Source organism: Cupressus sempervirens, chromosome 3, assembly GCF_028749045.1.
Source record: "Cupressus sempervirens isolate cs-2001-9-10 chromosome 3, ASM2874904v1, whole genome shotgun sequence".
NCBI lineage: Eukaryota > Viridiplantae > Streptophyta > Pinopsida > Cupressales > Cupressaceae > Cupressus > Cupressus sempervirens.
Window position 1 is genome coordinate 11711088 of NC_143120.1, and position 26089 is coordinate 11737176.

Here is a 26089-nt window from a genome sequence, read left to right on the forward strand (position 1 = left end):
TCCCACATAAATAATCTATCCACTTACCATTAAGATAAAATTTAGTTAATGATTAATATAATGTGTATTTAGATCTATTTTAATGTTATTTGAACTACATACTTAACACACTAATTCCATCTTCCAGAATATTAATTCTCTCCTAATAATTCAAATCCATAGATATATCATTAAATTGATTTTTAATTCTTCTTATTTTATCATTAGCAAAGATGCCTTATTATCAATCTAAATAATATGATTTATTTACATGTTATTTAGACCACATACTTAACAAGTTGGTCCTACTTTGTAGGATACAAAAGCTCTCTCAATGTTTATAATAGAGAGATGATAATGTCATCCATGACTTTGAAGCATGGGACACTGCATGCTTTGTTGAGCCACAATATCCCCATTACAATTAAAAAGCTAACTACAAACCCTGTTGCCATTCCTGTATCCCACCATATATAATCTTTTGTATCTTCACTATTTTCCTCACTTGCTTTTGGAGAATCAGGAAGGCTACTTGAACATGACACATTTATTTGTAAGCCACATAGACCTGAATTGTTGGTGAAGCATGAAGAACTAAATGTCATCATTTGTCCTCCTTGTGGTATCGCCCCTGATAGATTATTGTAGGATACATTGAAGCTACTTAAGTATGTGAGGAGTTGTATCTCAGTAAGAATAGTCCCAAATAGATGATTTTGTGAAAGATCAAGCGACTCAAGTGGTGTCATCTCTCTAATAGATCGAGGAATCTCACCACTGAAATGATTTCTTGAAATATTAAGAATAATCAAACCTTTGAGTGATCCGATATTTTGAGGAATGTTACCAGACAAGCTATTACTAGAGAGGTCAAGACATTTTACTAGACTCAAAATTTTTACATATTTCATCTCTTGTCCTTTATTATAAATTGTTATTCCATCTATATAATATTCTTGTTCAAGTACATTACTAGATAAATGCTCAAAGATATCTATGTTTTCTGATTGATTTGCCATTCTAGTTAACTTCATGAAGTCTTTTGGAATGACTCCTGAGAAATTATTTATTGACATATCCAGAATTTGAAGATTTTGAAGCTTTGTTAATTGTAATGGGATTGTACCTTTAAAGGTATTATTTTTTAATATTAGAACTTGTAGATTACCTAAGGTTTTAACCCACTCTGAGATGTTCCCTTGCAAATTATTATTTCTCAAATCAAGGATTTGCAGATTTCTACATTTTCCAAGAGAAGATGGAATATACCCTTCGAGTGCATTGTCTCCTAGCTTCAATGTCTCAAGAGAGTCTATTTTTTCACATATATTTGGTATCATCCCTTCTAAATTGTTTTTCTCTAGATTTAAGACAGACAGCTTAGAGCAATTGCTTTGACATTGGGGAATCTTTCCATTGAACTTATTGTTTGACAAATCCAAAATATCCAAGCCCTTCAATTGAAGAACGGAAGCTGGAATATTACCAATAAGATTATTTCCAGCTAAAGAGAGACAGGCAAGATATTGTGTATATTTATTTATTGATTTTGGAATTGATCCATCAAATGAGTTATTTGAAAGATCTATGAACTGAATGTCTGTGAATCCCCAAAGCCAATTTGGAATAAAGCCACTAAGAGAATTGTTTGACAGATCTAAATAACGAATGGAATATTGAGTTGAAATGAATGCAGGAAAATTTCCTTCAATATTGCACCCACGTAAACCCAAATAGTAAAGCTGAAATTCGGGAATGATAGAGGGACTGATTTTTACGCCCAGCATATTGCTTGAGAGATCCAAACCGTAAAGTTTGGGGAAATTGTTCAAAATAAAGAAGGAGAAAGTTCCATTTAATTTATTTTTGGATAAAATAAGCCTCTCTAGCCTGGATAGTTTAGCAAAGGAAGTTGGGATTGGACCACTCAAAGAGTTATTCTGCAATTCAAGATCTTTCAGGAGTGAGAGATTCCCTAGAGTAAAAGGTATGCCGCCACTTAATTTGTTTGAACTGAGATCAAGACGTGAGAGAGGGAGAGCTCCAAGAAATGTAGGAATGTTACCTGTGAATGAATTTCCCCGAAGTTCCAACGCTTGAAGCCGTGAGAGATTTGCAAAGAAGGGAGGAATCTCGCCTGAAAGCCCACAATTGATCATGAAAAGCACGGTGAGGTTGGCGAGAGAGATCAAGTATCCTCCCAGCCAAGTATCACGTGCCATGCTGAGATTCATGTTGCTGAGTCCAAGATGCTCCAGCCCTCTCAAATGTGTGATCCACTCACCCAACTTGTTGCTCTGCAAACCAGCATTCCAGGAGAGGGAAAGGGATTTCAAGGTGGAGATGTTGCCAATCTCCCTTGGAATTCCACCTCGGAGCTGATTGTAGCTGAGGTCCAAGTGCTCCAATTGCTGTAGCTTAGTCACTTCTCTTGGAATTCGGCCAGCAAATTCACAATAATATAAGCTGAGATACTTGAGCCTCCTGAGCTCTCCGATTTGTGGAGGGATGGAAAGAGAGGGGAAGTAATTGTGATTGAGGTCCAAGTGCTCCAAATGGACGAGTTGGAAAAGGCCCCCTCGAACTTCACTCCACTGAATGTAAGAGAGACCAAGGTCGAGGGTGATGACGTGGCCGGAGTGTGGGTGGCAGCCAACTCCTTCCCAACTGCAGCAGTTCAACCCCCTCCACGATTCCAGCGGCATGATCAACTGTTCTCTGGAATAAGTGAAGTTGATGCCTTGCTTGAAATCCAAAAGAGAATTTCGTTCCTCTTGTGAACAGGCGGAGCAGCAAATAATAAATTGCAGCAGTAACAACGCTTTCCAAGTCCCCAAACCCATTGTAACCGCCTTCCAAAAACAGAGAATAGCAATATTAGAATTCTCCCAATGTATGATGCTTCTCTTCTCTTGTTTGCAGATGAAATGGGATTGGAAGCTGAGCCGGATTTATAGCCCATTCAAGAGATGGAAGATTCAGTGAAAGAGCAGCGCTGTTGCATCGAAAGGGGGAGGGTAACAAAATTTCCAGGGTAGTCGGCGTTACAAGTTGCTTGTCGGCGTTGCAATAAAATATTACGTGCGCTTTTCTCGGGTCTAAAGTTCGCATATAAATATTGTAAAATTTGGAGAAAAGTTTTTAGACGTAAGAGGAGGTTTATAAAATTTCAAAGATAGTATCACTTCTATGTCTATGTTCATATTAATGTCAGTTTCATTTTTATGTTTATCTTCATATCAATGTCAATCTAATGGTAATCTAAAGTCTTGTTTACTCTTAAAAAATTATAAAAATGAGGAAAAATTTGAGATAAATTCTTTTTTGTAGTTTCACCACTAAGAATAAAAAAATGTTTAATCGAAGATGCTTGGAAAAAACATATGCAATGAATGCTGTATCAGCGATATGCTTTTCACGAGAAAGCATCAAAGGTACCAACATCTACCCATAGTCATGATGTAGACATGAGGGAATTAAAATAATACAAATCCCACTTCCCTCCTATTAACATTGTAAATTTTGCAAATTTTGAAGAAAAGTTTTTCGACGTAAGAGGAGGTTTATAGAATTTCAAAGATCGTTTCATTTCTATGTCTATTTCCATATCATTGTCAATCTAATAGTCACCTAAAGTCTTGTTTACCCTTTAAAATTTTTTAAAATGAGAAGAAATTTGAGACAAAGTCATTAATTTCTTTTTTATAGTTTCACCACTAAGAATAAAAAAATGTTTAGACGAAGATGCTTGGAAAAAATGTTACTTTTGGAACTTCTAGTGATGATTTTTCTCTTTGTACTATTGGAAAATTAATCTTATCCTACAATTTGTAGAGAAAAATGCTATATCTAATATATTTTAGCATGAAAATTTGAATATAAATATTACTAGTACTTGCACTAAAAGAGGATGCAATGACAGAAAGCATGATTTGACTTGTATATACAAGATGCATTTTATTTTTTCTATTTTCTATATATAAATGCATTTAAATTATGATGCATTCTATTATGATGTTTTCTAAAGTATAGAATACAATTTTTGTATGTTTAGTTCTAGTTTTGTAGATTACATTAATGATGACAAGAAATATATGTATGAAGGTGTTAAATAAAATATAATTGCACACATTTTTTTGTACAATCATGGTAAAATTTTCTATAATAATTTTATTGAATTGATTTGTCTTTTCACAAAATTATACTCAGAATGACTCCTGAATGCCCAAACAAGAAGACAAAGTTCTACAACTAACAGTTGAGCTGTTTGCAATAGTTCTTTGCAAAGACTCTTTGAATTTTGACAAGAAGGTACAACTCCCTTCAACTAAAATGAAATGAATTTTGTATCACCGATACACTTTTCACTAGAAAGCATCAAAGGTACCAACATGTACCCATATCCATGATGTAGATGTGAGGGAATTAAAATACATAAACGTAATAAATATAGTCCTCGAAAATAATACAAAGCCTACTTCCCTCATATTAACATTCAAAAGATTAATAAATTAAAAGGCATGCATTCTTTCCCAAGACAATTAATCCTCAAATCAACGTTTTAGAATCTAATACTTGCACAACTGAATGGATAAGCCTAGAGATGGCAATGATTCCTAGAAGACAAAGCCAAATAGTATCTGAAGAAAATGAAAATGAATTCAAATATTTCAAAACACCATCTTCATTATCTCAACATCCACAATAAACTATACATTACTAATGCCTAAAAAGAAAACCGTACCCTTCTCTCCTAGAGATCATGAAATCAGAAAATGCCCTCTCTCTTGTAGCGCACAGACTCTTGAAGAGAAGTGGAACCCTTTTCTTTTGAAATTCCCTTACAATAAATAGTTATGAGGAGATATCATTTAGTTTTATAACTAAATCTTATAATAAAACTTTAATAAGATTTCCATCTTTGGGATACCCATTCATGAAATTATAAACATAGTTTATAACATCATGACCATAATTACTTTATACTATATCCCTCTTTATAAAACTAAGTGGTGTTAAAACAAAATGAATATATACTTTATGTTGGGTGGATCAAAATATTTTTGGCAGTTATATGGGGTCTAGGTACGAGGGCATAACTTTTTATCCCACGATTGGATCTCCTTCATATTTGGATATATTGGGTCAATCCTAATTCTGGGCGTTTTCATTGGAGCAATTTCCAAAAAAATGTTGAAGTCAAAAGTTATTTACCACTATTTTCAAGTCTATAAAACTATTTGAAAAGCTAAATTGTTTGCACTCCCTCTTCATTAGATCACTACAATATATCTTCACTCATTTCTTTAAGACATTTGTGGGTTAATATTTGATCGATGCAACCATAATTTGTGTTATCTATTCATATTTTAAAATTTTCATGAGGCATTAGGCTATGTCCATAAACCATGGTTCATTCTCCATATGTGATTTCTCTACAAGCCTCCTTTTAATAATATTGGTTCATGGAAACTTTGTTAGGTAGTGAGGAAAAATATATACTATTGAATTTACTTTTATCTCACCAAACAATCCCAACATTTCAAATATATGCATATAGGTTTGTAAACTTGTGATTCATACAAATCTAAACCACTTAAATTGTTCCTTTTTGAACTGTCATTTTAAATCGTCGAACCATTGAACTTGTTGAACTTGTTTGAATTGGTTAATGCCTGTATGAACTTGACTATACTAATTGCACCATCTATACCCAAAATGATCGATCTTAAACCCTGTTGAACCATGATGAACTAATATGAACTAGAATGAGCCCAATCATACCTATATGAACTTGCTTGCACTAATTATACTAGTTTGAACCATTGAACTTGGCCGTCGAACTTGATCACTGAATTATTGAACTTCTGCACTGAACCTATGTACCTTGAACCTTTGAGTCTAAGTCTTGAACCATGAAATTGTGCTTCTGCATTGGTGAACCAATGAACTTTAAACTTGAACCATGTATTTTGGACCTTTGAAACTCAAATATTTGGGAGCTTTGAACTCAACAAACCTCTTGAACCTATTTGTACTAGTTGAACTAGTCCAAAATGGTTCAAGGCTTGTTCCTGAACCAAATTGGGTATTATGTGAACTAACTGTACCATATCAACCAAGTTTAATGAGGTTTGAGAATCAAGGAAAATACAAATTTTGAAATTTTTAATGTGGTTTAGAGGGTTACTAACATATATTTTATTTTAGTTTAGAATAAAAATGAATGGTAAATACATAACTTATGAAGAAGGCTACTTGTTTCACCTTATAAGATAAAAGAGTTCTTACTCTCAAGGGATATTTCTTCAAAGATCATGTGAGAAAGGCTTGACATAAATCATCGTCTTTCCAATGACCATCTTTAAACAATATAAACTTTACAATCATTTCTAACTACCTCAAAATTGATCCAACTTGAAACATCTATTTGAATAGTCCCTAAATAACCAACTAAAACATAAAAGTATACAAAAGTGATTCAAAAAAAGTGAAGTGTCTCCCTTAACAAAATACATTCTTTAAATTATTGTTTAAATTTTATCATTTTCTCAAAAACTTAGAAGTTTATAGAGTCATAGAAAGTATCCTTATGTTTCTTGTTATACACTTTTATATTTTCTTTAGTATTTGAACTATATAATTCTATAAATTATTATTATTATTATTTTAAAACCCTGTAATGATTCTAAGACTTTAGCACTTATATAAAATAATTCTCACTGATTGAATAAAATCAAATACTTCACCATAAAATAATTCCACTTTATTGCAATCTCAAAATCTTTTCATAAGCCATCATTAATAATTTAGATCATTCAATTCTAAATCTTAAGATGGAAAATTCACCAAAAGAAGATTAATAGTTTATGAACCAACCTTGCATTTGATCTTTATTTTATATTCACCAAATTATAGTTATAGACTTTTTATAATTACTGTAACATATATATATATATAAAAGTGTATTGTAAGTTCTTTGTCGCGTGATTGTATTAAATTGTGTGTTGATCTTATGCAAGTCCTAACAATGCTAGTATAAATTATTGAGCTCAATTGTATTATGTTAAATATGTGAGAGCTAATCCTAATAGAAGGTGCAATTTTTTTTTGTGTTATTATTATTAAGTAGGACGCCATCTAAGTACATATACCTATGACATTTTAAAAAATTACTATAGTGTTTGAGGGTTTTAAAGAGAAATTATGCTTACATTATAAAAGATATTAATATTACATTATGAACATAAATTTGTTTGGATGTATAAAATATCAACATGCATTTGGTTAGTTCTTGTAATTGTAAAAATATATTTATATAAATATTAGAAATAACTATAAATATAGAAAATTTGCATTCTATCCCATTCAAAGATGAGATTTTTATGTAGTGTATTATAAAAGAAATAAAATTAAAATTTGAACCCTTTTTAATCTCTATTATTAAATAGTGCATTTTAAATGTTATGGAGATCAAACATTAATGATAAAAGATGTTACCATAATATACTTTATACCACAAAGACTGATCATTTTCCTTAATAATATTTATAGGATTTGACCTTTTCTTTTTCTTTCTTTTTGTTGTTGTTATGGCATCACTCCTATACAATTCAAACCATCACTCTCTCCCTCTTACTAATGAATCCTTAGATATCATAAAAATTAAAATAAATATTTTATTTATATTTATTAAAATATAAATAGATATACCTATTAAATAAACTCTTTAACTTCATAAACTTTTGTACATGATGAAGGTACAACTTGAGAGAAAATGAGCATAATAGAAAATAAGACTTATGTTATCTAAAATAAGAAGCTATTACATGCATTATAGTAAAAATAAAAATAGTTACATGCCTTGTGGGCTACAATATTATCATATTCTTGAGAAATTTTTTTTTTCACAATACCTTCTCCCAAACTCCATCAAAAACTATCTTTACACCTCAAGAATGGTCCTTAAGTAGTCTATCTTACATTTACAGTTAGGAGTACATTTTAGATCTTGACATTTGGCATATGGTTACAATGAAAACTTTATGGAAGTCAAATTAGAAGTTAGTGCAAAAATAGAAGGTTCTAGAAAAGGTATTCAAACTTCAGGAAGGCATAACTTTTGATTGGGGACTCCATTGACAAACTGTTTACACTTTCATAAAGCTCTTTGTCAAGTGCTTTATATCCCTATCGGCCACTTGAGTCACCCCTCATTTTTTTGGGCCATGCGAGGCCATGTAGTACACCTCAATTGGAATCCAAAACATTTTTAGGAGGTCTCTAAGCAGTTTAAAGCTACAATAACTTTCAAGCCATGAAACATTTTGACATAATTCCTTTTTGAAGCATATGAAATTGTAATTACAAAATCCCCTTCAATTCACATCCTCTAACTCTTCATAATTATGTCTCTTTAAAAAAAAAACCTATTTTCTATATTTGTACATATCCTGAGGTGCACAAAAATACTAACCTAGAAATGTAACAATGAAAATATGACAGTTAGAGTCTCTATTTTGCCTTAATGGTTATCTAGAAATGCAAATACATCAAACAGAAAGTGTCTCTAAATTTTTTTTTAGGTGATATAGGATTTCCCTTACACCATTGGATTCCCCTACATTAGACACCTAGGTTAATTTGAAAAGTGGCCCCGTCACTTCTCAACTAGTTAAGGAAAAGCCAAAAAGTTAACCTTTTCCTTAGATAACTAGGTCGAGTCTTTCACAAGTCTTTTTTTCCACTTCACAAGATACTCCTTATACTACTTATTTCTAGTTTTCATTCCCACATGGCTGTCTAGGATTTCTTCTTGATCTCCTCCTGGTCAAAGATAGGAATTCGATACAACTCAAGTATTAGATCCTCCTCTATATCCTCTTTGTGATACTTTGTTAAATATGCAAAATTAAACATAGGATAAATGTGGATTCCATTTAGCAACTCCAGCTCATATGCATTCCTTGAGTTATGTTTCTTCGAAATCTTTTAGGGACCATATTTCTTCATCTTCATCTTGTTGCAAGTACCCAATGGAAACTATTCTTTTCTCAAGTACACCATAACCTAATCCCTTACTTGGAACACATTATGCCTCTTCTTTATATTTGGCCTAGCCTTATACTACATGTTTATCCTAGTGACATGCTCATGTACTTCTTCATGTAGATTGTTGACATGTTCAACAAAGTCCTCTATCTTAGCACTAGTCTTCTTGTCTTGCTCCATCTTCTTTAATTTTGGTGTTGTCCTTGGACTACTCTTGTACACAATTTGGAGTGGTGACCTATTAGTACTGATTTTCACAAAATTAATTTAAGATTTTTTTTTTCTATGGTAGAATCAAATCTCGTCCCTTAGGCTTATCACCTACTAAACAACTTAGCAGATTATCCAAACTTCTATTCACTAATTCAATTTTCCCATTAGTTTGTGGGTGATGTGTAGAACTAAACATCAACCTATCTCCATCTTCTTCCATAAGGTTATGCAAAATGACACAACAAACTTTTTATCTTGGTCTGAAACAATACTCTTTGGAAGGCCACCTCACCACTTCTTTGAAAAATAAATATGTAATGTGAATCACATCATGGTTCTTGTGGAAAGAAATTAAATGAGTCACCTTTGAAAACATTTCAGCCACCACAAATACTTAATCATTACCCCTTTGTGTCATTCGAAACCCAAGAACAAAGTCCATACTTATTCCTTCCCAAAGCCTTGGCCGAACATGCAATTGTTGATAGAGTCCTATATTCTGATTGACTCCTTTGGCTGCCTAATACACTCAACAAATATGAACAAAATTCATCACTACTTGTGACAATTAAGGCCAAAAATAAATCCCATTAACAATGGAAATGGTCCTATCTTCACCAAAGTGTTCTATTATTCCTCCACTATGTTTCTCTTTGACCAAGTTCTCCCTAATGGAACTCCTTAGAATATATAGCTAGCTCCCTTTAAATAACATACCATCTTGGATCATTTGGGTATGTGTAGGATCATGGTCAACAAAACTATGGCCTTAACTGGTAGTGAAAATCCAACAAATCTAGGTTATGCTAACTTGACACATAATTTTAAAGTGGTTCTGGACTTTATATCAAAAAATTTTAAGAAAATAATTTGTAGGAAATTAAATCTAGTTTCTCAACTATTAGGCCTTATCTAGAGAAACAAATATTTGATTGGTCAAAATTTTAGATTATAATGCAATACTACAAAAATTTTAGGGCAAAAATAAAAGTAGGTGTATGTCTAACCACCTTAATCAAAATCAAATGATAATATTTTTTTAATATAATTATAGATATAAAAAGTACACTCATGCCCGGATGTGACACATATTTTTGGAAATTTTTATCCTATATAAATAACTAATTATGAATTTTCTACTATATTAATTTTAGAATTAAAAAACTCCCATGTGTGACCACCTTAACTAGTTCAAAAAAATTCAAAATTAAATTTATTTTTTCTTATACTAGTCAAAGCATAGAATGTAAATCATCTTTTGGATTTCACAAATCTTATATGGTTTGAAAGTTATAGCTATTTCTTAATCAGTATGTCAATCAAGACTTTGTAGCTAACTCCATTAGAAAATAAGTAATATTTACTTACTTAACTCATAATTTCATAGACATTATATTGACAAAAAGTTGAGAACATTCTTAAGAAACCCTTTTTGTTTCATCAAATTTAGATGAAAAAAAAGTCATCAGCTACATCGTCAAATTTAGAAATACACAAAAACACAGTAAATTTTTTTTTTTGGGACACTTTTAGCATTGACCATGGAGGGTTGGCATCCAAAGTAAAACCATGCCTAATCAAGTACAAGTTCCCAAATCAGGTATCCATTCCCAAATCAGATACCCATTCTCAAATCATATACCCTTTTTTTCCTATTTTAATTTTTTAATTTTTTCAAAGTGTGTTTATGGTTCCTAGGACCCATAACCACATAAATGATGTGATCTAATGACTCAAAATAGCCTTAGAATGTCCTATGGCCCTTTTTGACCCATTTGATGACATTAAGTGTGCTTAGGGGTCATAAGATACTCGATTACCCCTTTCAACTCATTCATACACATAATATACATTCCTAGGAGCCTTAGGAATATATTTTCTTATTTAAAGAGTTGGAAGGGGTCAGAAAAAACTTTATAATCGCATTTGACCCATTCAAACACATAATGTATGTCCCTAAGGGTCTTAGGACCCCTAGGAACATATGTGGTCCTACCCATTTGGAATCATATAAACGATTATAATATGTCCCTAGGAGTCATAGGACACCTAGAGACATATGTTATCATGAAATCTGTTGAAAAGGGGTCATATGTTATCCTATGACCCCTTTTGACCCATATAAATGATTATAATATATCCTTAGGGGTCCCAAGACCCCTAAAAACATATGTTATAATGAAATATGTTGAAAGAGATCATAGGTTATCTAGTGACCCCTTTCAACCCATATAAATGATTAGAATATGTCCCTAGGGGTCCTAGGACCCCTAGAGACATATGTTATAATGAAATGTGTTGAGCCCTTTTTGTCACATATAAACAATTATAATATGTCCCTAGGGGTCTTGGGACCCTTAGACACATATGTTGTAATAAAATGTGTCAAAAGGGTTCATAGGTTATCCTATGACTGCTTTCAATCCATATAAATGATTATAATATATCCCTAGGGGTCCTTGGACACCTAAGGACATATGTTATAATAAAATGTGTTCAAAGGGGTCTAGGTTATCCTATAACCCCTTTCAACCTATATAAATGATTATAATATGTCCCTAGTGGTCCTAGGATCCCTAGAGATGTATGTTGTCATGCGATGTGTTGAAGGGGGTCAACCCATATAAATGATTATAATATGTTCCTATGATCTTGGGACCCCTAGAGACATATGTTGCAATGAAATGTGTCAAAAGATGTCAGAGGTTTTCCTATGACTCGTTTCAACCCATATAAATAATTCTAATATGTCCCTAGGGGTCATGTGACCCCCATAGACATATATTGTCATGAGATGTGTTGAAATGTGTCATAGGTTATCCTATGACCCCTTTTGACCCATATAAATAATTATAATATGTTCTTAGGGTCCTGAGACCCCTAGAGGCATGCGTTGTCATAAAATATGTCGAAAGGAGTCATAGGTTGACCTTTTTTGACCTATATAAATGATTATAATATGTCCCTAGGGGTCCTAAGGTTATCAGGTTATATAGGGATCAAAAGGGGTAATAAGGTTATCTTATAACTCATTTCGACACATATAAACTATTATAATATGTCCCTAGGGGTCCAAGGACCACTAGAGACATATGTTGTAATGAAATGTGTCGAAAAGGGTCTTAAGTTATCCTTTGATCCCTTTTGACCCATATAAACAATTATAATATATCCCTAAGGGTCCAAAGACCCCTAAAGACATATTATAATTGTAATAAAATGTCTTGAAAGGGGTCATATGACATCTTGTGGCCCATTTCAATCCATATAAATGATTAAAATATGTCCCTAGGGATCTTGGGACTCCTAGCAACATATATTGTAATGAAATGTGTTGAAAGGGGTTATAGGTTATCCTATGACCCCTTTCAACCCATATAAAAAATTCTAATATGTCCCTAGTGGTCTTGGGACCCCTAGAGACATATGTTGCCAAGAAATGTGTCAAAAGGGGTCATAGGTTATACTATGACCCCTTTCAAACCATAGAAATGATTATAATATGTCCCTAGGGGTCCTATGTCCCCTAAAGACATATGTTGTAATGAAATATGTCAAAATGGGTCATGCGTTATTATATGACCCCTTTCGACCCATATAAATGATTTTAATATGTTTTTAGGGGTCCTGGGACCCTTAGAGATATATGTTGTCACAAAATATGTTAATAAGGGGCATCGGTTATCCTATGGCCCCTTTTGACCCATACAAATTATTATAATAGTCTTTAGGGCTCTTAGGACCCCTAGAGACATATGTTTCAATAAAATGTGTTGAAAGGGGTCATAAGTTATCTTATGACCCATTTCAACCAATAAAAACAATTATAATATGTCCCTAGGGGTCTTCGGACCCATATAAATGATTATAATATGTCCCTAGGGGTCTTGGGACCCCTAGAGACATGTTGTAATGAAATGAATCAAAAGGGGTCATAGGTTATCCTATTACCCCTTTCGAACTATATAAATGATTCTAATATGTCCCTAGGGGCCTTGGGACCCTTAGCAAAATATGTTGTCATGAAATGTGTCGATAACCTATGACCTCTTTCAACACATATAAAAAATTATAATATGTCCCTAGGGTTTCTAGGACCCCTAGAGACATATGTTGTAATGAAATGTGTTGAAAGTGGTCATAAGTTATCATATGACCCCTTTTAACCCATATATAACAATTATAATATGTCCCTAGGGGTCCTAGGACCCCTAGAGACATATGTTGTAAAAAAATGTGTTGAAAGGGGTCATAGGAAATCCTATGCCCCATTTTCACTCATATAAATGATTATAATATGTCCCTAGGTGTCTGATGGCCCCTGGAGACATATGTTGTAATGAATTGTGTCCAAAGGGGTCATAGGTTATCCTATGACCCTTTTCAATCTATATAAATTATTATAATCTGTCCCTAGGGGTCTTGGGACCCTTAGAGACATATGTTGTTTATGGCCACAAGCCAAGAACAGAATGGACACAACAGAAAAGGGAAATTGTATTAACTGAGAAAATAAGCTAGTACAAACATTACAGAGAAAATAAACTTCAAAGTATGCCCTAAGGGCTTACAATAGCATAAATCTGGAGATAATTTCTCCTTTCAGTACCACCTCTCAAACTCCACTCCGAACTGCCTTTTACAATGCCAGAAATCTCCTTAAATAGACCCCGGAGGGTTAAGGACTAGGAGTGCATTCTAGAAAGTGCTAGTAGGCATCCACCAACCAAATAGAAGGTTCCAAAAGCTGCGTTAGAAGTCGGTGCAAATCTAGAAGAATCCAAAAACGGTACCTGAACTTTCGAGAGGCATAACTTTTGAACCGTAGCTCCGATTGACGAACCATTTACATTTTCGAAAAGCTCTTGAAGCGCTCTATAGCCCTATGGACACGCTTTTCTCGTCCCCCATTTTTTGACCCTTTTCAAGGTCATTTAATGCCCCTAACTTGACTTTGAAGCATTCTCAGGAGGTCTCCAAAACTCGAAAAACTACTATAACTTTCAAACCGTGGTGCCTTTTGACCTGATTCTTTTTCTGGAATACTCTACATCAGATTTACATTCATCTGGCCAATTCATGCCTTCTAGGTCACCAAAATGATGGCCAAATTGCATGCTCCTATTTTTTTGGGATTTTCTAGCACACTGATAGTTTAGCTGTGAGAGTTGGAACCTTTATTTGACCCAAATGGGTATCCACAAATGTAAAGACATGAAACAAAAACTAAGTCTAAGTACATTTTTTTGGGTGACACAGGATTGCCCTTATACCTCTGGATGCTCCTGCATCAGACACCCAGGGTAGATTGAAAAGTGACCCTGCCACTTTATGGATGGTAGAGGAAATCCCAAATGGGAAACCTCAGCTGCTGAAATCCAAGTTGAGTCATCGATCGGCCGTCCTTTCCATTTGACCAAATACTCTTCATACTGCCTGTTTCTAGTACTCCTACCCACATGATGATCTATAATGTCTTCTATCTCCTCCTTCTTAGAAGCAGGAATTGGACATGGCTCTAACACCAGCTCCTCATATGCACCATCATCATGATACTCTGTTAAAAATGCAATGTTGAAAATGGGAGAAATGTGAATATCATCTGGCAGCTCCACCTCATATGCATTTCCTGAGTCATGTTTCTTCAAAATTTTGTAGGGGCCAAATTTCTTCATTTTTAGCTTGTTGTAAGTACCGACTGGAAATATTTCTTTTCGTAAGTGTACCATGACTAGATCCCCTACTTGGAATTCCTTATGTCTTCTCCTTTGATCAGCCCTAGCTTTATATTCTTGATTCATCTTGGTAATGTGTGCTTGAACCTCCTCATGTAGACGCTTGATATGTTCAGCAAATTCTTTCGCTTCAACACTTGTCCTCTCCCCTTGTTCTATCTTCCTCAATTCTGGTGCAGTCCTTGGGCTATTCCCATATACAATTTGGAATGGTGATTTTCTTGTACTCCTATTTATAAAATTATTATAAGAAAACTCTTCTTGTGGTAGAATCAAATCCCATCCCTTGGGCTTATCCCCAACTAAACATCTCAACAAATTGCCTAGACTTATGTTTACCACTTCTGTTTGGCCATCAATTTGTGGGTGATGCGTGGAATTGAATTTCAAGTCTATTCTCAACTTTTTCCATAATGTCCTCTAGAAATACCCCACAAATTTAGTATCTCTGTCAGAAACTATACTTCTTGGAAGACCATGTAGTCTTACCACCTCTTTGAAAAACAAGTCTACAATATGGACAACATCATGAGTTTTGTGGCATGGAATGAAATGTGCCATTTTGAAGAACCTATCAACCACCACGATTACTGAGTCATTACCCCTTTGTTTCCTTGGCAATCCAAGAACAAAATCCATACTTATGTCCTCCCATGGCCTTGATGGAATAGGCAATGGCTGATATAGTCCAGTATTATGGCTGAATCCCTTAGTAACTTGACAAACTTGACAACTCTGTACAAACTTCTTCACATCCTGTGAAATTTGAGACCAAAAATAATGTTCTCTAAGAATGGCAATGGTCTTATCTCGACCAAAATTTCCTGCCATCCCTCCACTGTGTTTCTCCTTAATCAGATTTTCCCTCATGGAACTCCTCGAAATGCACAATTGACTACCTTTGAACAACATGCCATCTTGAATCAAATAGTCTAACCACTTGGTTCTATCTACAGCAACAGGTTCTTTACAAGCTTTCCATGCTTCAGTAAAATCAGGATCCTCAGGGTACAATTTCTTGAGTTCATCAAACCCAACTACTTCAACCTACATTTTTGTAAGCAACAACTGTCTCCTACTTAGTGCATCTGCAACCCTGTTAGATTTTCCACTTCTATGCTTCAACACAAATGTATAGCTCTGCAAGAACTCTACCCACTTCATATGCCTCTAATTCAATTTACCTTGGCTATTTAGGTATTGTAATGCCTGATGATCAGTATACAAAACAAATTCCTTTGGCAATAAATAATGCCTCCATTTCTTTAAGGCCTGAACTATTGCATAGAACTCTTGATCATAAATAGAATACTTCTTCTTTGCATCATTCAATTTTTCACTAAAATATGCAATAGGCTTACCTTCTTGGCTTAATATAGCCCCAATAGCGCTGCCACTAGCATCACAATCCACCTGGAAAACCTTTCTAAAATCTGGAAGTGCCAACACAGGCTGTTCTGTCACCTTCTTCTTCAGCAATTCAAAACTTCTCACAGCTGCTGCAGTCCATTTGAACTCTTTTCTATCCCCTCTTATTGTATTAGTTAAGGGTGCACATATGCCACTGAAATTCTTAATAAACTTCCTGTAAAAACTAAGCAGACCATGAAATGATCTTACCTCAGTAGCAAACCTTGGAGTAGGCCATTCCAAGATGGCTTTTACCTTCTCTGGATCCATTTTGAGACCTTCAAGTGATATAACAAACCCTAAATAGACTAACTCCCTTTTTGAAAAGTTACACTTCTTTAGATTAATTATCAATTTCTCTTCCCTTAGCCTTTCAAGGACACTACGAATATGCAGTAAACGTTCTTCCAAAGTCTTGCTGAAAATTAAAATATCATCCAAATAGACAATAACAAATTTTCCCAAGAACTTCTTAAGTACCTCATTCATGAGTCGCATGAAGGTGCTTGGGGTGTTTGTCAACCCAAAGGGCATGACTAACCACTCATAAAGACCCTCCTTGGTCTTGAAGGTTGTTTTCCACTCATCTCCTTCTCAAATCTGTATCTGGTGATAACCACTCTTCAGATCTATCTTTGTGAAGTACTGAGCTCCACTCAAGCAGTCCATAATATCATCCATTCTTGGCAAAGGAAACCGGTACTTGATGGTGATCCTATTTATAGCTCGAGAATCTGTACACATCCTCCACTCTCCATCCTTCTTTGGTGTGATTACTGCAGGTACTGCACATGGACTTAGGCTCTCTCGAATCAAGCCCTTCCTCAACAACTCCTGAACCTGTCTATTTAGCTCCTCTGTTTCAGTAGGAGTCATCCTGTGAGCAGCCTTGTTAGGCAAACTAGCTCCTGGAATCAAATCTATCTGATGACTGATTTGCTTACTGGTGGCAATCCATCTAGAACATTATTAGAGATAATATCTCCAAACTCCCCTAGTAAATTTGAAACCTCAACTGGTATTTCACTACTACCTTCTTCATCTTTCCTAGGAATCAAATCATAACACATATGCTGATGTTTTATGCCATCTAAAAACTTCCTTCCATCAACAAGACAAATCCTAGAACTGCTACATACCTTTTCACCTTCCTTTTTCATGGACTTCAATTTGTGGTGAACTCCATCCTTTGTCAGAGAGTATGTGTTTGCATGTCCATCATGTACTGCATGTCTATCGAATTTCCATGGTCTACCCAACAATAGATGGCAAACATCCATTGAAATAACATCACAGAGAACTTCATCATGGTAACTCCCAATTTTGAATTTTACTAAACATTGTTCACTTACCAGGACCTTATGATCATCTTTTACCCAAGCAATCCGATAGGGCTGGGGATGTTTCTCCCTCTTGAGCTTCAGCTTAGAGACCATCTCTTCTAATACCAAGTTATCAGTGCTACCACCATTAATGATCACATCACAACATTTATCCTCACACTTGCATCTAGTACGGAACAAACTCCTCCGTTGTCCTAGTTCAATCTCACCACTTAGTAGGACTCTTTCATTTACCAAGGTCTCTCCTCTTTTTGCATTCTCTGAATGTGATGATTGTGCATCCTCATCTACATGAGCAACCCTAGCTTGGCCCTCAGCTCTCCTATCTATCCTTCCTTGTCGTTGAGGGCATTCAAAGGCATGATGACCTTCTTCATTACAATGGAAATAGGTACCACGGAAGCCTCCTCTTCCTTGTCCACATCCTCTTCCTCTTCCTCTCTGATTTCCAAAGTCTTGATCATGGGAGTGGTTGAATCCCTCATTCCTCTGGTTCCTACTAGTACCCACATCTTCATTTTTCTTTTGGGTTTCATTGCAGCCTCCAGATGATCTATCGCTTCCCCTTCCTCCTTGACCGTTCCCTCTTTGTCTTCCTTCAAACCTTTTATTCAACTTCTCTTCAACTCGTAGGGCAAATTGGTATGCCTCTTCAACGCTAGTCATTCTTACCGGACTTAATTCCTCCTGGATGCTAGGTTGCAACCCACTGATATAACGAGCAACCTTCTCCTTATTTGCTTCTACATGTCCCACTCTAATCAAGAGTCGGTAAAATTCCTTTGTATATTCTTGGACTGATCTTCTTGCTTGTTTTAACCCATGCATCTTCTTAAACAAATCAAGCTCATAGTCCACAAGAATGAACTGCTTCTTCAACTTGTCCACCATGCGATCCCATCTCGTGATCTTCTCCTTTCCTCTTTTGTCTCTTTCCAATTGAACCTCTTGCCACCAGATTTTGGCATGGCCTTTCAGTTTGGCCTTTGCAAACTTAACCCTATCTGGGTCCCTAATATCCTCATACTCAAAGTATTCTTCCAGTTCATTGATCTAATCAATCAACTCATCTGGTTTCAGATTTCCTGAAAATACACCCACTTCAATTGTAGGTCTTTTCCCAAACTTAGTAATGGCCCTAAAAAGCCTTTCCTCTATAGGATTTAGAACTTCCCCATCAAGTTCCCCTTCTGGTCCCATTTCTTCTTCTTCATTGTCATCCTCACTGTCGTCACCTGCGAAAACATTTGCTCCTCTACGAAGCTCCTCTTGCAATGCTTGTACCTTCCTTTGGAGGGCTCTAACCTCCTCAGGATTAACAGCTCTGGCCCTTCTACCACGCTCTCTTCATGGAGGCATCTTCTAACTTGAACCCACAACCACACAGTCCTGGTGCAAACTGCCTCACAGTCGGTGCTCTGTCTACACACTTAGGAAAACCTGTCTCTAAATCCACTTGATGGGCACAAGCCAAGAACAAAATGGACACAACAGAAAAGGGAAATTGTATTAACTAAGAAAATAAGCTAGTACAAACATTACAGAGAAAATAAACTTCAAAGTATGCCCTAAGGGCTTACAATAGCATAAATCTGGAGATAATTTCTCCTTTCAGTACCACCTCTCAAACTCCACTCCGAACTGCCTTTTACAATGCCAGAAATCTCCTTAAATAGACCTCGGAGGGTTAAGGACTAGGGGTACATTCTAGAAAGTGCTAGTAGGCATCCACCGACCAAATAGAAGGTTCCAGAAGCTGCATTAGAAGTCGGTGCAAATCTAGAAGAATCCAAAAACGGTACTCGAACTTTCGGGAGGCATAACTTTTGAACCGTAGCTCCGATTGACAAACCGTTTACATTTTCGAAAAGCTCTTGAAGCACTCTATAGCCCTATGGACAAGCTTTTCTCATCCCCCATTTTTTGGCCCTTTTCAAGGTCATTTAATGCCCCTAACTTGACTTTGAAGCATTCTTAGGAGGTCTCCAAAACCCAAAAAACTGCAATAAATTTCAAACCGTGGGGCCTTTTGACCTGATTCTTTTTCTAGAATGCTCTAAATCACATTTACATTCATCTGGCCAATTCACGCCTTCTAGGTCACCAAAATGATGGCCAAATTGCATGCTCCTATTTTTTTGGGATTTTCTAGCACACTGATAGTTGAGCTGTGAGAGTTAGAACCTTTATTTGACCCAAATGGGTATCCAAAAATGTAAAGACATGAAACAGAAACTAAGTCTAAGTACATTTTTTTGGGTGACACAGGATGGCCCTTATACCTCTAGATTCTCCTGCATCAGTTGTGATAAAATGTGTCAAAAGTGGTCATATGTTATCCTATGACCTCTTTTGACCCATATAAAAGATTCGAATATGTCTGTAGGGGTCCTGGGACCCCTAGAGACATATATAGTCATGAAACATGTCAAAAGGGGTCATAGGTTATACTATGACCCCTTCAAAACTATAGAAATAATTATAATATGTCCCTAGGAGTCCTATGTCCCCAAGAGACATATGTTTTAATGAAATAAGTCTAAAGGGGTCATAGGTTATCCTATGACCCCCTTCAACCCATATAAATGATTATAATATGTCGCTAGGGGTAAGGGATAACTTTAAGGAACCCCAACCTCCCAAAATTTATAAAATTGTGGTGAATCACATGTCATTTGGGTGAAAAAATAATTAATAGTGTTTGTGAATTATGCATCAATCAATGGATATTTGGTGGCGAATGTTTTAATAGTTTAGACAATTTTTATAAAATAATGGTGATTATAATTTTTAAAAAAAATAAAATTATTAATATTGATGGAAAATTATGTTTTAAAATTTGGATATTGGTTGGTGAATATTTTAATAACCGATACCTTTTTTATAAAAAAAATGGCAAAATTATTTTTCAGATAATTGAATTAATTTATTTGTTATGGCGAATGGTTTTCAGAAAGTTATAGTTGGTATGGCTATTTACAAAATATGGGAAATAAGTAGCCTAACCTAACATTCCAACTTACATAAATTATTGGCAACTGGCAACTGGCAACTAGCAAGTGAAGGTTTAAAGATGTGGTTGTTTGACAGTACATTATGGAAACATAATCTTTACCACTGCCACTGTAATTATGTTAAATGTATTATTTGAGAACTTAGACTATCTAATGATCCAAAATCAATGGCTGATGTTTAATTTCAGCCAACATTTCTTGAAGGAAGAAGAATTGTTGAGGTAGTCACCGAAATGTTGACACGTATCAAGGTAGGTTGTCTGCAGAGTACAGTGTACCTAGAAAGAATTAAATACCATGTTAGTGATAGTGACATTCTCTCGCTAGTATGCTACCACTAACCATACACCACTTCCCAAAGTGTACAACCAATTTTTGATGATGTACCTTCCTTACTTTGACCAACACTATTGCATCTACCCTCGCCAAAGTATGAAGATATATTTATGCATTTTGTTGGCCTCTCTTGGACATCTCCACCTTCATTAGTCCTACTCCTCTTCCTATCTAAATTAGACTATGACATCTCCATCAAATTAAGGTTGCAATAAAATACTATGGACTCATAGTCGTAGTCGTTCTGGTTATCTACTGATTGCAATACTATGAAGAAGGCTCCTTCTTTCGACATGTTTCAATAATGAAACTCATATATCTTAAATAGACAACTACAAATAAACCATTTTCATTTTGGAAAATGGGACGACTGTTACATATGATAAGAACTAATATTTGGCAAACCCCACGTAATTTGAAGTAATTGAGTGGGTGAATAGGGCAAGAATTTAGGACCCCATTGTGTGTGATGCATGGCAAATTGGGTCATAGGACAAATAAAAATTTCACATAGAAAAATGGAAATTTGGTGAATGATGATCGTCGAAAGAGACACTCAATTAATTTCGTGGCAAATAAGAGTAAACATTAAAGAGAAATATGGGCGAAGAACCTGACTACCAAACTGAAATTACGTAATAATAGCGATGAATGTTCTGACCACTACATGAGTATTTTATAAAATATGGGTAAACTGATCAACTAGTATACGATGTTTTTTTTTGCCAATTTTTATAGCCCGATCGGGACATATTCACCAATTGGCAAATAATCACCACTAAAAAAATCCCTGCCAGGGGTCCTGTGACCCCTAAAGACATATATTGTCATGAAATGTGTCAAAAGGGGTCATAGGTTATCCTATGATTTCTTTTGACCCATATAAAATATTCTAATATGTCCCTAGGTGTCTTGGGACTCGTAAAGACATATGTTGTAATGAAATGTGTCGAAAGGGGTCATATGTTATACTATCACCCCTTTCAAACCATAAAAATGATTATAATATGTCGCTAGGGACCAATGTCCCTTAGAAACATATTTTGTAATGGCATATGTCAAAGGGTTTGTAGGTTATCATATGACCCCTTTCAACCTATATAAATGATTCTAATATGTCCCTAGGGGTCAACTGACCCCGAGAGACATATATTGTCATGAAATATTTTGAAAGGGGTCATAGGTTATCTTATGACCCCTTTTGACTCATATAAATGATTATAATATGTCCGTAGGGGTCCTCGGACATCCTATGGTCCATTTCGACATCTTAGGACCCCTAGAGACATCTTATGGTTTGAAACTTCAAAGACATATGTTGTAATGAAATGTGTCAAAAGGGACCATAAGTTATCCTATGACATCTTTCGACCCATATAAACAATTATAATATGTCCCTAGGGGTCGTAGGACCCCTAGAGACATATTTTGTAATGAAATATGTCAAAAAGGGTCATAAGACATCTTATGGCCTATTTTGACCCATATAAATGATTATAATATGTCCCTACGGTTCTTAGGAACCCTAGAGACATATGTTGTAATAAAATGTGTTGAAAGGGATCATAGGTTATCCTATGACGCTTTTCAACCCATATAACTAATTATAATATGTACCTAGGGGTCTTGGGACCCCTAAAGACATATGTTGTAATGAATGTGTCAAAAGGGGTCATAGGTTATCCTATGACCCCTTTTGACCCATATAAATGATTCTAATATGTCCCTAGGTGTCCTGAGACCACTAGAGACATATGTTGTAATGAAATGTGTTAAAAGGGATCATAGGTTATCTTATGATCCATTTTGACACATATAAATCATTATAATGAGTCCCTAGGGGTCCTAGATATATGTTGTAATGAAATGTGTTAAAAGGGGTCATAAGTTATCCTATGACCCATTTTAACCAATATAAATGATTATAAAATGTCCCTAGGGGCGTTGGGACCCATAGAGACATGTTATAATGAAATGTGTCGAAAGGGATTGACCCATATAAACGATTCTAATATATCCCTAGGGCACCTAGAGACATATGTTGTAATGAAATGTATCGAAAGAGGTCATAAATTATACTATGACCCATTTCAAACCATAAAAAAAATTATAATATGTCCCTAGGGGTCCTATGTCCCCTAGAGACATATGTTGTAATGAAATATGTTGAAAGGTGTCATAGGTTATCCTATGACCTCTTTTGACCCATATAAATGGTTCTAATATGTCCCTAGGGGTCCTGGGACTCATATAGATATATGTTGTCATGAAATGTGTCAAAAGGGGTCATAGGCTATCCTATTAACCGTTTCATCCCATAGAAATGATTATAATATGTCTTTAGGGGTCCTACATCCCCTAGAGACATAGGTTGTAATGAAATATGTCGAAAGGGGGCATAAGTTATCCTATGACCCCTTTCAACCCATAGAAATGATTCTTATATGTCCCTAGGGGTCCTAGGACCCCTAGAGACATATGTTGTCATGAAATGTGTCAAAAGGGATCATAGGTTATCCTATGACTTCTTTCGATGCATATAAATGATTATAATATGTCCCTAGGGGTCCGAGGACCCCTAGAGATAAATGTTGTCATGAAATGTGTCAAAAGAGGCCATAAGTTATCCTATGACCCTTTTTAATGTATATAAATGATTATAATACGTCCCTAGGGGTTTTGTTGTAATGAAATATGTCAAAAGGGGTCATATGTTATCCTATGATCCCTTTTGACCCATACAAATGATTATAATATGTCCCTAGGGGTCCTGGGACGCCTAGAAACATATGTTGTCATGAGATGTGTTGAAAGGGGTCATAGGTTATATCCATATAAATAATTATAATATGTTTCTAGGTTGTTGTCATGAATTCTGTCAAAATGGGTCATAAGATTATCCTATGACCTCTTTTGACCTATATAAATGATTATAATATGTCCCTAGGGGTCTTGGGAGCCCTTGAGACATGTGTTGTAATGAAATATGTTTAAAGGGGTCAAAAGTTATCCTATGACCCCTTTCAACCCATATAAATGTTATAATATGTCCCTAGGGGTTTTGGGACCCCTAAAGACATATGTTGTAATGAAATGTGTCCAAAGGGGTCATAGGTTATATAATGACCCCCTTCCAATGATAGCAATGATTGTAATATGTCCCTAGGCATTCTATGAGCACAAGATTATCGCTGTGAGACAACAAGTTTCAAAATTTTGAAGGTCGCAAAGGAGGTTTTGGTCTCTAGTTCCAGTTATAGAGACAATGGTTTTAGGGTTCCCCTCTCAGAGGTAGGGTTAGGGTTTCACAGTATACACGGGATCCACATCTTTTTAACTCTATAGCCCAATGGATGCTTCAGGTCACTGGCCTATGCAGCTGGCTTGCATCCCCTATGAGTTACCAAAAATGTTGCATATTGTGCCCCACCAAATATTTGAATTTTAAATATCTACCCACCAATGGTCACTTCGCATTATTTTAAACATCCCAAAAATATCAAAAAATTAAATGATGATAACCTTACTATATTCTTCCCTGTGCATTTTAATGTCACTTGGCGGGCCCGCAAGTTCTCGTCGTTGGATCAAGATCAATCAATGGTTGGCGCTATGTTGCTATTGAAAGTTGCATGATGTTTTTCCATAGCGACATAGAACCTTTTAGCTACATAGCTGGTGGGTCCCAGGAATGCCCCATCAGAGATCAATGTGAAATAAGTCAAACAAATTAGCAGATGGACATCTTTTCATTGGCCAAAGTATGACACGTGAAGTGTGGGTCCTATTTCACTTGGCAGGCTGCTAACGAGGACTTACCAGACAGGTTGGCATGTGGCCAATTCTCATTGGTTGATATACTATTAGGACAAAATGTCACGTCATCGTCAGATCTATGGAGATCTAAAGTGGGCGCTATCTCGCTATGGGAAGTTGCCCAAATGTTACCCATAGCGATATAGTGCCTTGGTGACGCGTGGCATAAATGAAGTAATGGGCTGACCTATCTCCAAAGTAGTAATACAGCTTGTCCTTGGTGGTAGTTTTCAAATGGGTCATAGTACAATGGAGATTTTTCATTGGTCCGTTTAGCCAACTCAGAGTGCAATTGTACAAATTTCTTGCTTGTCAGATTAGTTTGTATCGATGGTAGGTGCTATCTCGCTATGAGAAGTTTCTCGGATGTTACCCATAGCGACATAGCATCCTTTTGCTAAGTGTATCAGTGGGGCCAGATCTCGCCAGGTTGTGCCAGGTGGATTCATGGACCAGAAGCTTTATGGAAGAAAGTACAGTATTATGAGGACCTTCCATGACCATTGATTTCATGGAGATCAACAGTGGGTGCTATCTCGCTATGGAGAACTGCTCGATGGATACCCATGGCGACATAGCACCTCAGCAACATGTGAATGAGCGATGCTAGGTGATGCTAGGTAATGCTAGGTTGTGCTAGGTGGTTACCAAGTGTTTCGTGGGCCCATAAATTCTATGGAGATGATGCAGTAAGATGGCAAGTCTTCGTGATCATTGGATCAATCATGATCTGCAATGGGTGCTATCTCGCTATGGAAAGTTGCTCGAAAATTACACATAGTAAATTAGCACCCCCGTGACACATGTCCCAGTGGGTCTTGTGGAAGTGGTAACTATTAGCGGCTGGCAGTTAATATGACTATTGTAGTCAGGGTTACAAATTGATGCGGTTAGTAATGAAAAGAGGTTGTCAACCATATAAGACTCCTTGTGAGGTGGAAGAAAGGAGAGAAAGTATTGGTCCACGTGGCTCATTTTGATGTTAGAGTTTAGTTGACTTGCTGACCCTGCTGATTCAAGTGCTTAGGAATGAAAAGAGTCAAGAATTTTTATGTGAATCCAATCTTATGATTGATGCCAACCACCTTGGAGTAAATACGAAACAAAGGGGAGCACTCCACCACCCCCCAGTTGATCCATCTACCTGATCAAGACAATCAACGACACTGTTTCTATCTTTTTGAGGCCCTAT

General features: G+C 35.7%; 1 protein-coding gene across 1 annotated transcript; it reads right to left on the reverse strand.

The window, feature by feature from the left end:
- Positions 1–217: 217 nt before the first annotated feature.
- Positions 218–2822, reverse strand: LOC149564478 (uncharacterized). Its single transcript, XM_089816853.1, has 2 exons — positions 2508–2822; positions 218–2210 (listed from the first exon to the last, which is right to left on the reverse strand). The coding sequence occupies exons 1-2, from the start codon at positions 2820–2822 to the stop codon at positions 318–320; spliced, it is 2208 nt and encodes a 735-aa protein (XP_089672979.1). The 3' UTR covers positions 218–317.
- Between the last annotated feature and the right edge of the window lie 23267 nt (positions 2823–26089).

Bases quoted from the DNA above. Each gene is read 5' to 3' on its own strand.
- LOC149564478 (XM_089816853.1), bottom strand. From the start codon at position 2,822: ATGGGTTTGGGGACTTGGAAAGCGTTGTTACTGCTGCAATTTATTATT. The intron at 2,211-2,507 runs TACTTCCCCTCT...CTCAGCAACATG, and splicing joins ACTTGGACCTCAATCACAAT to AATCTCAGCATGGCACGTGA.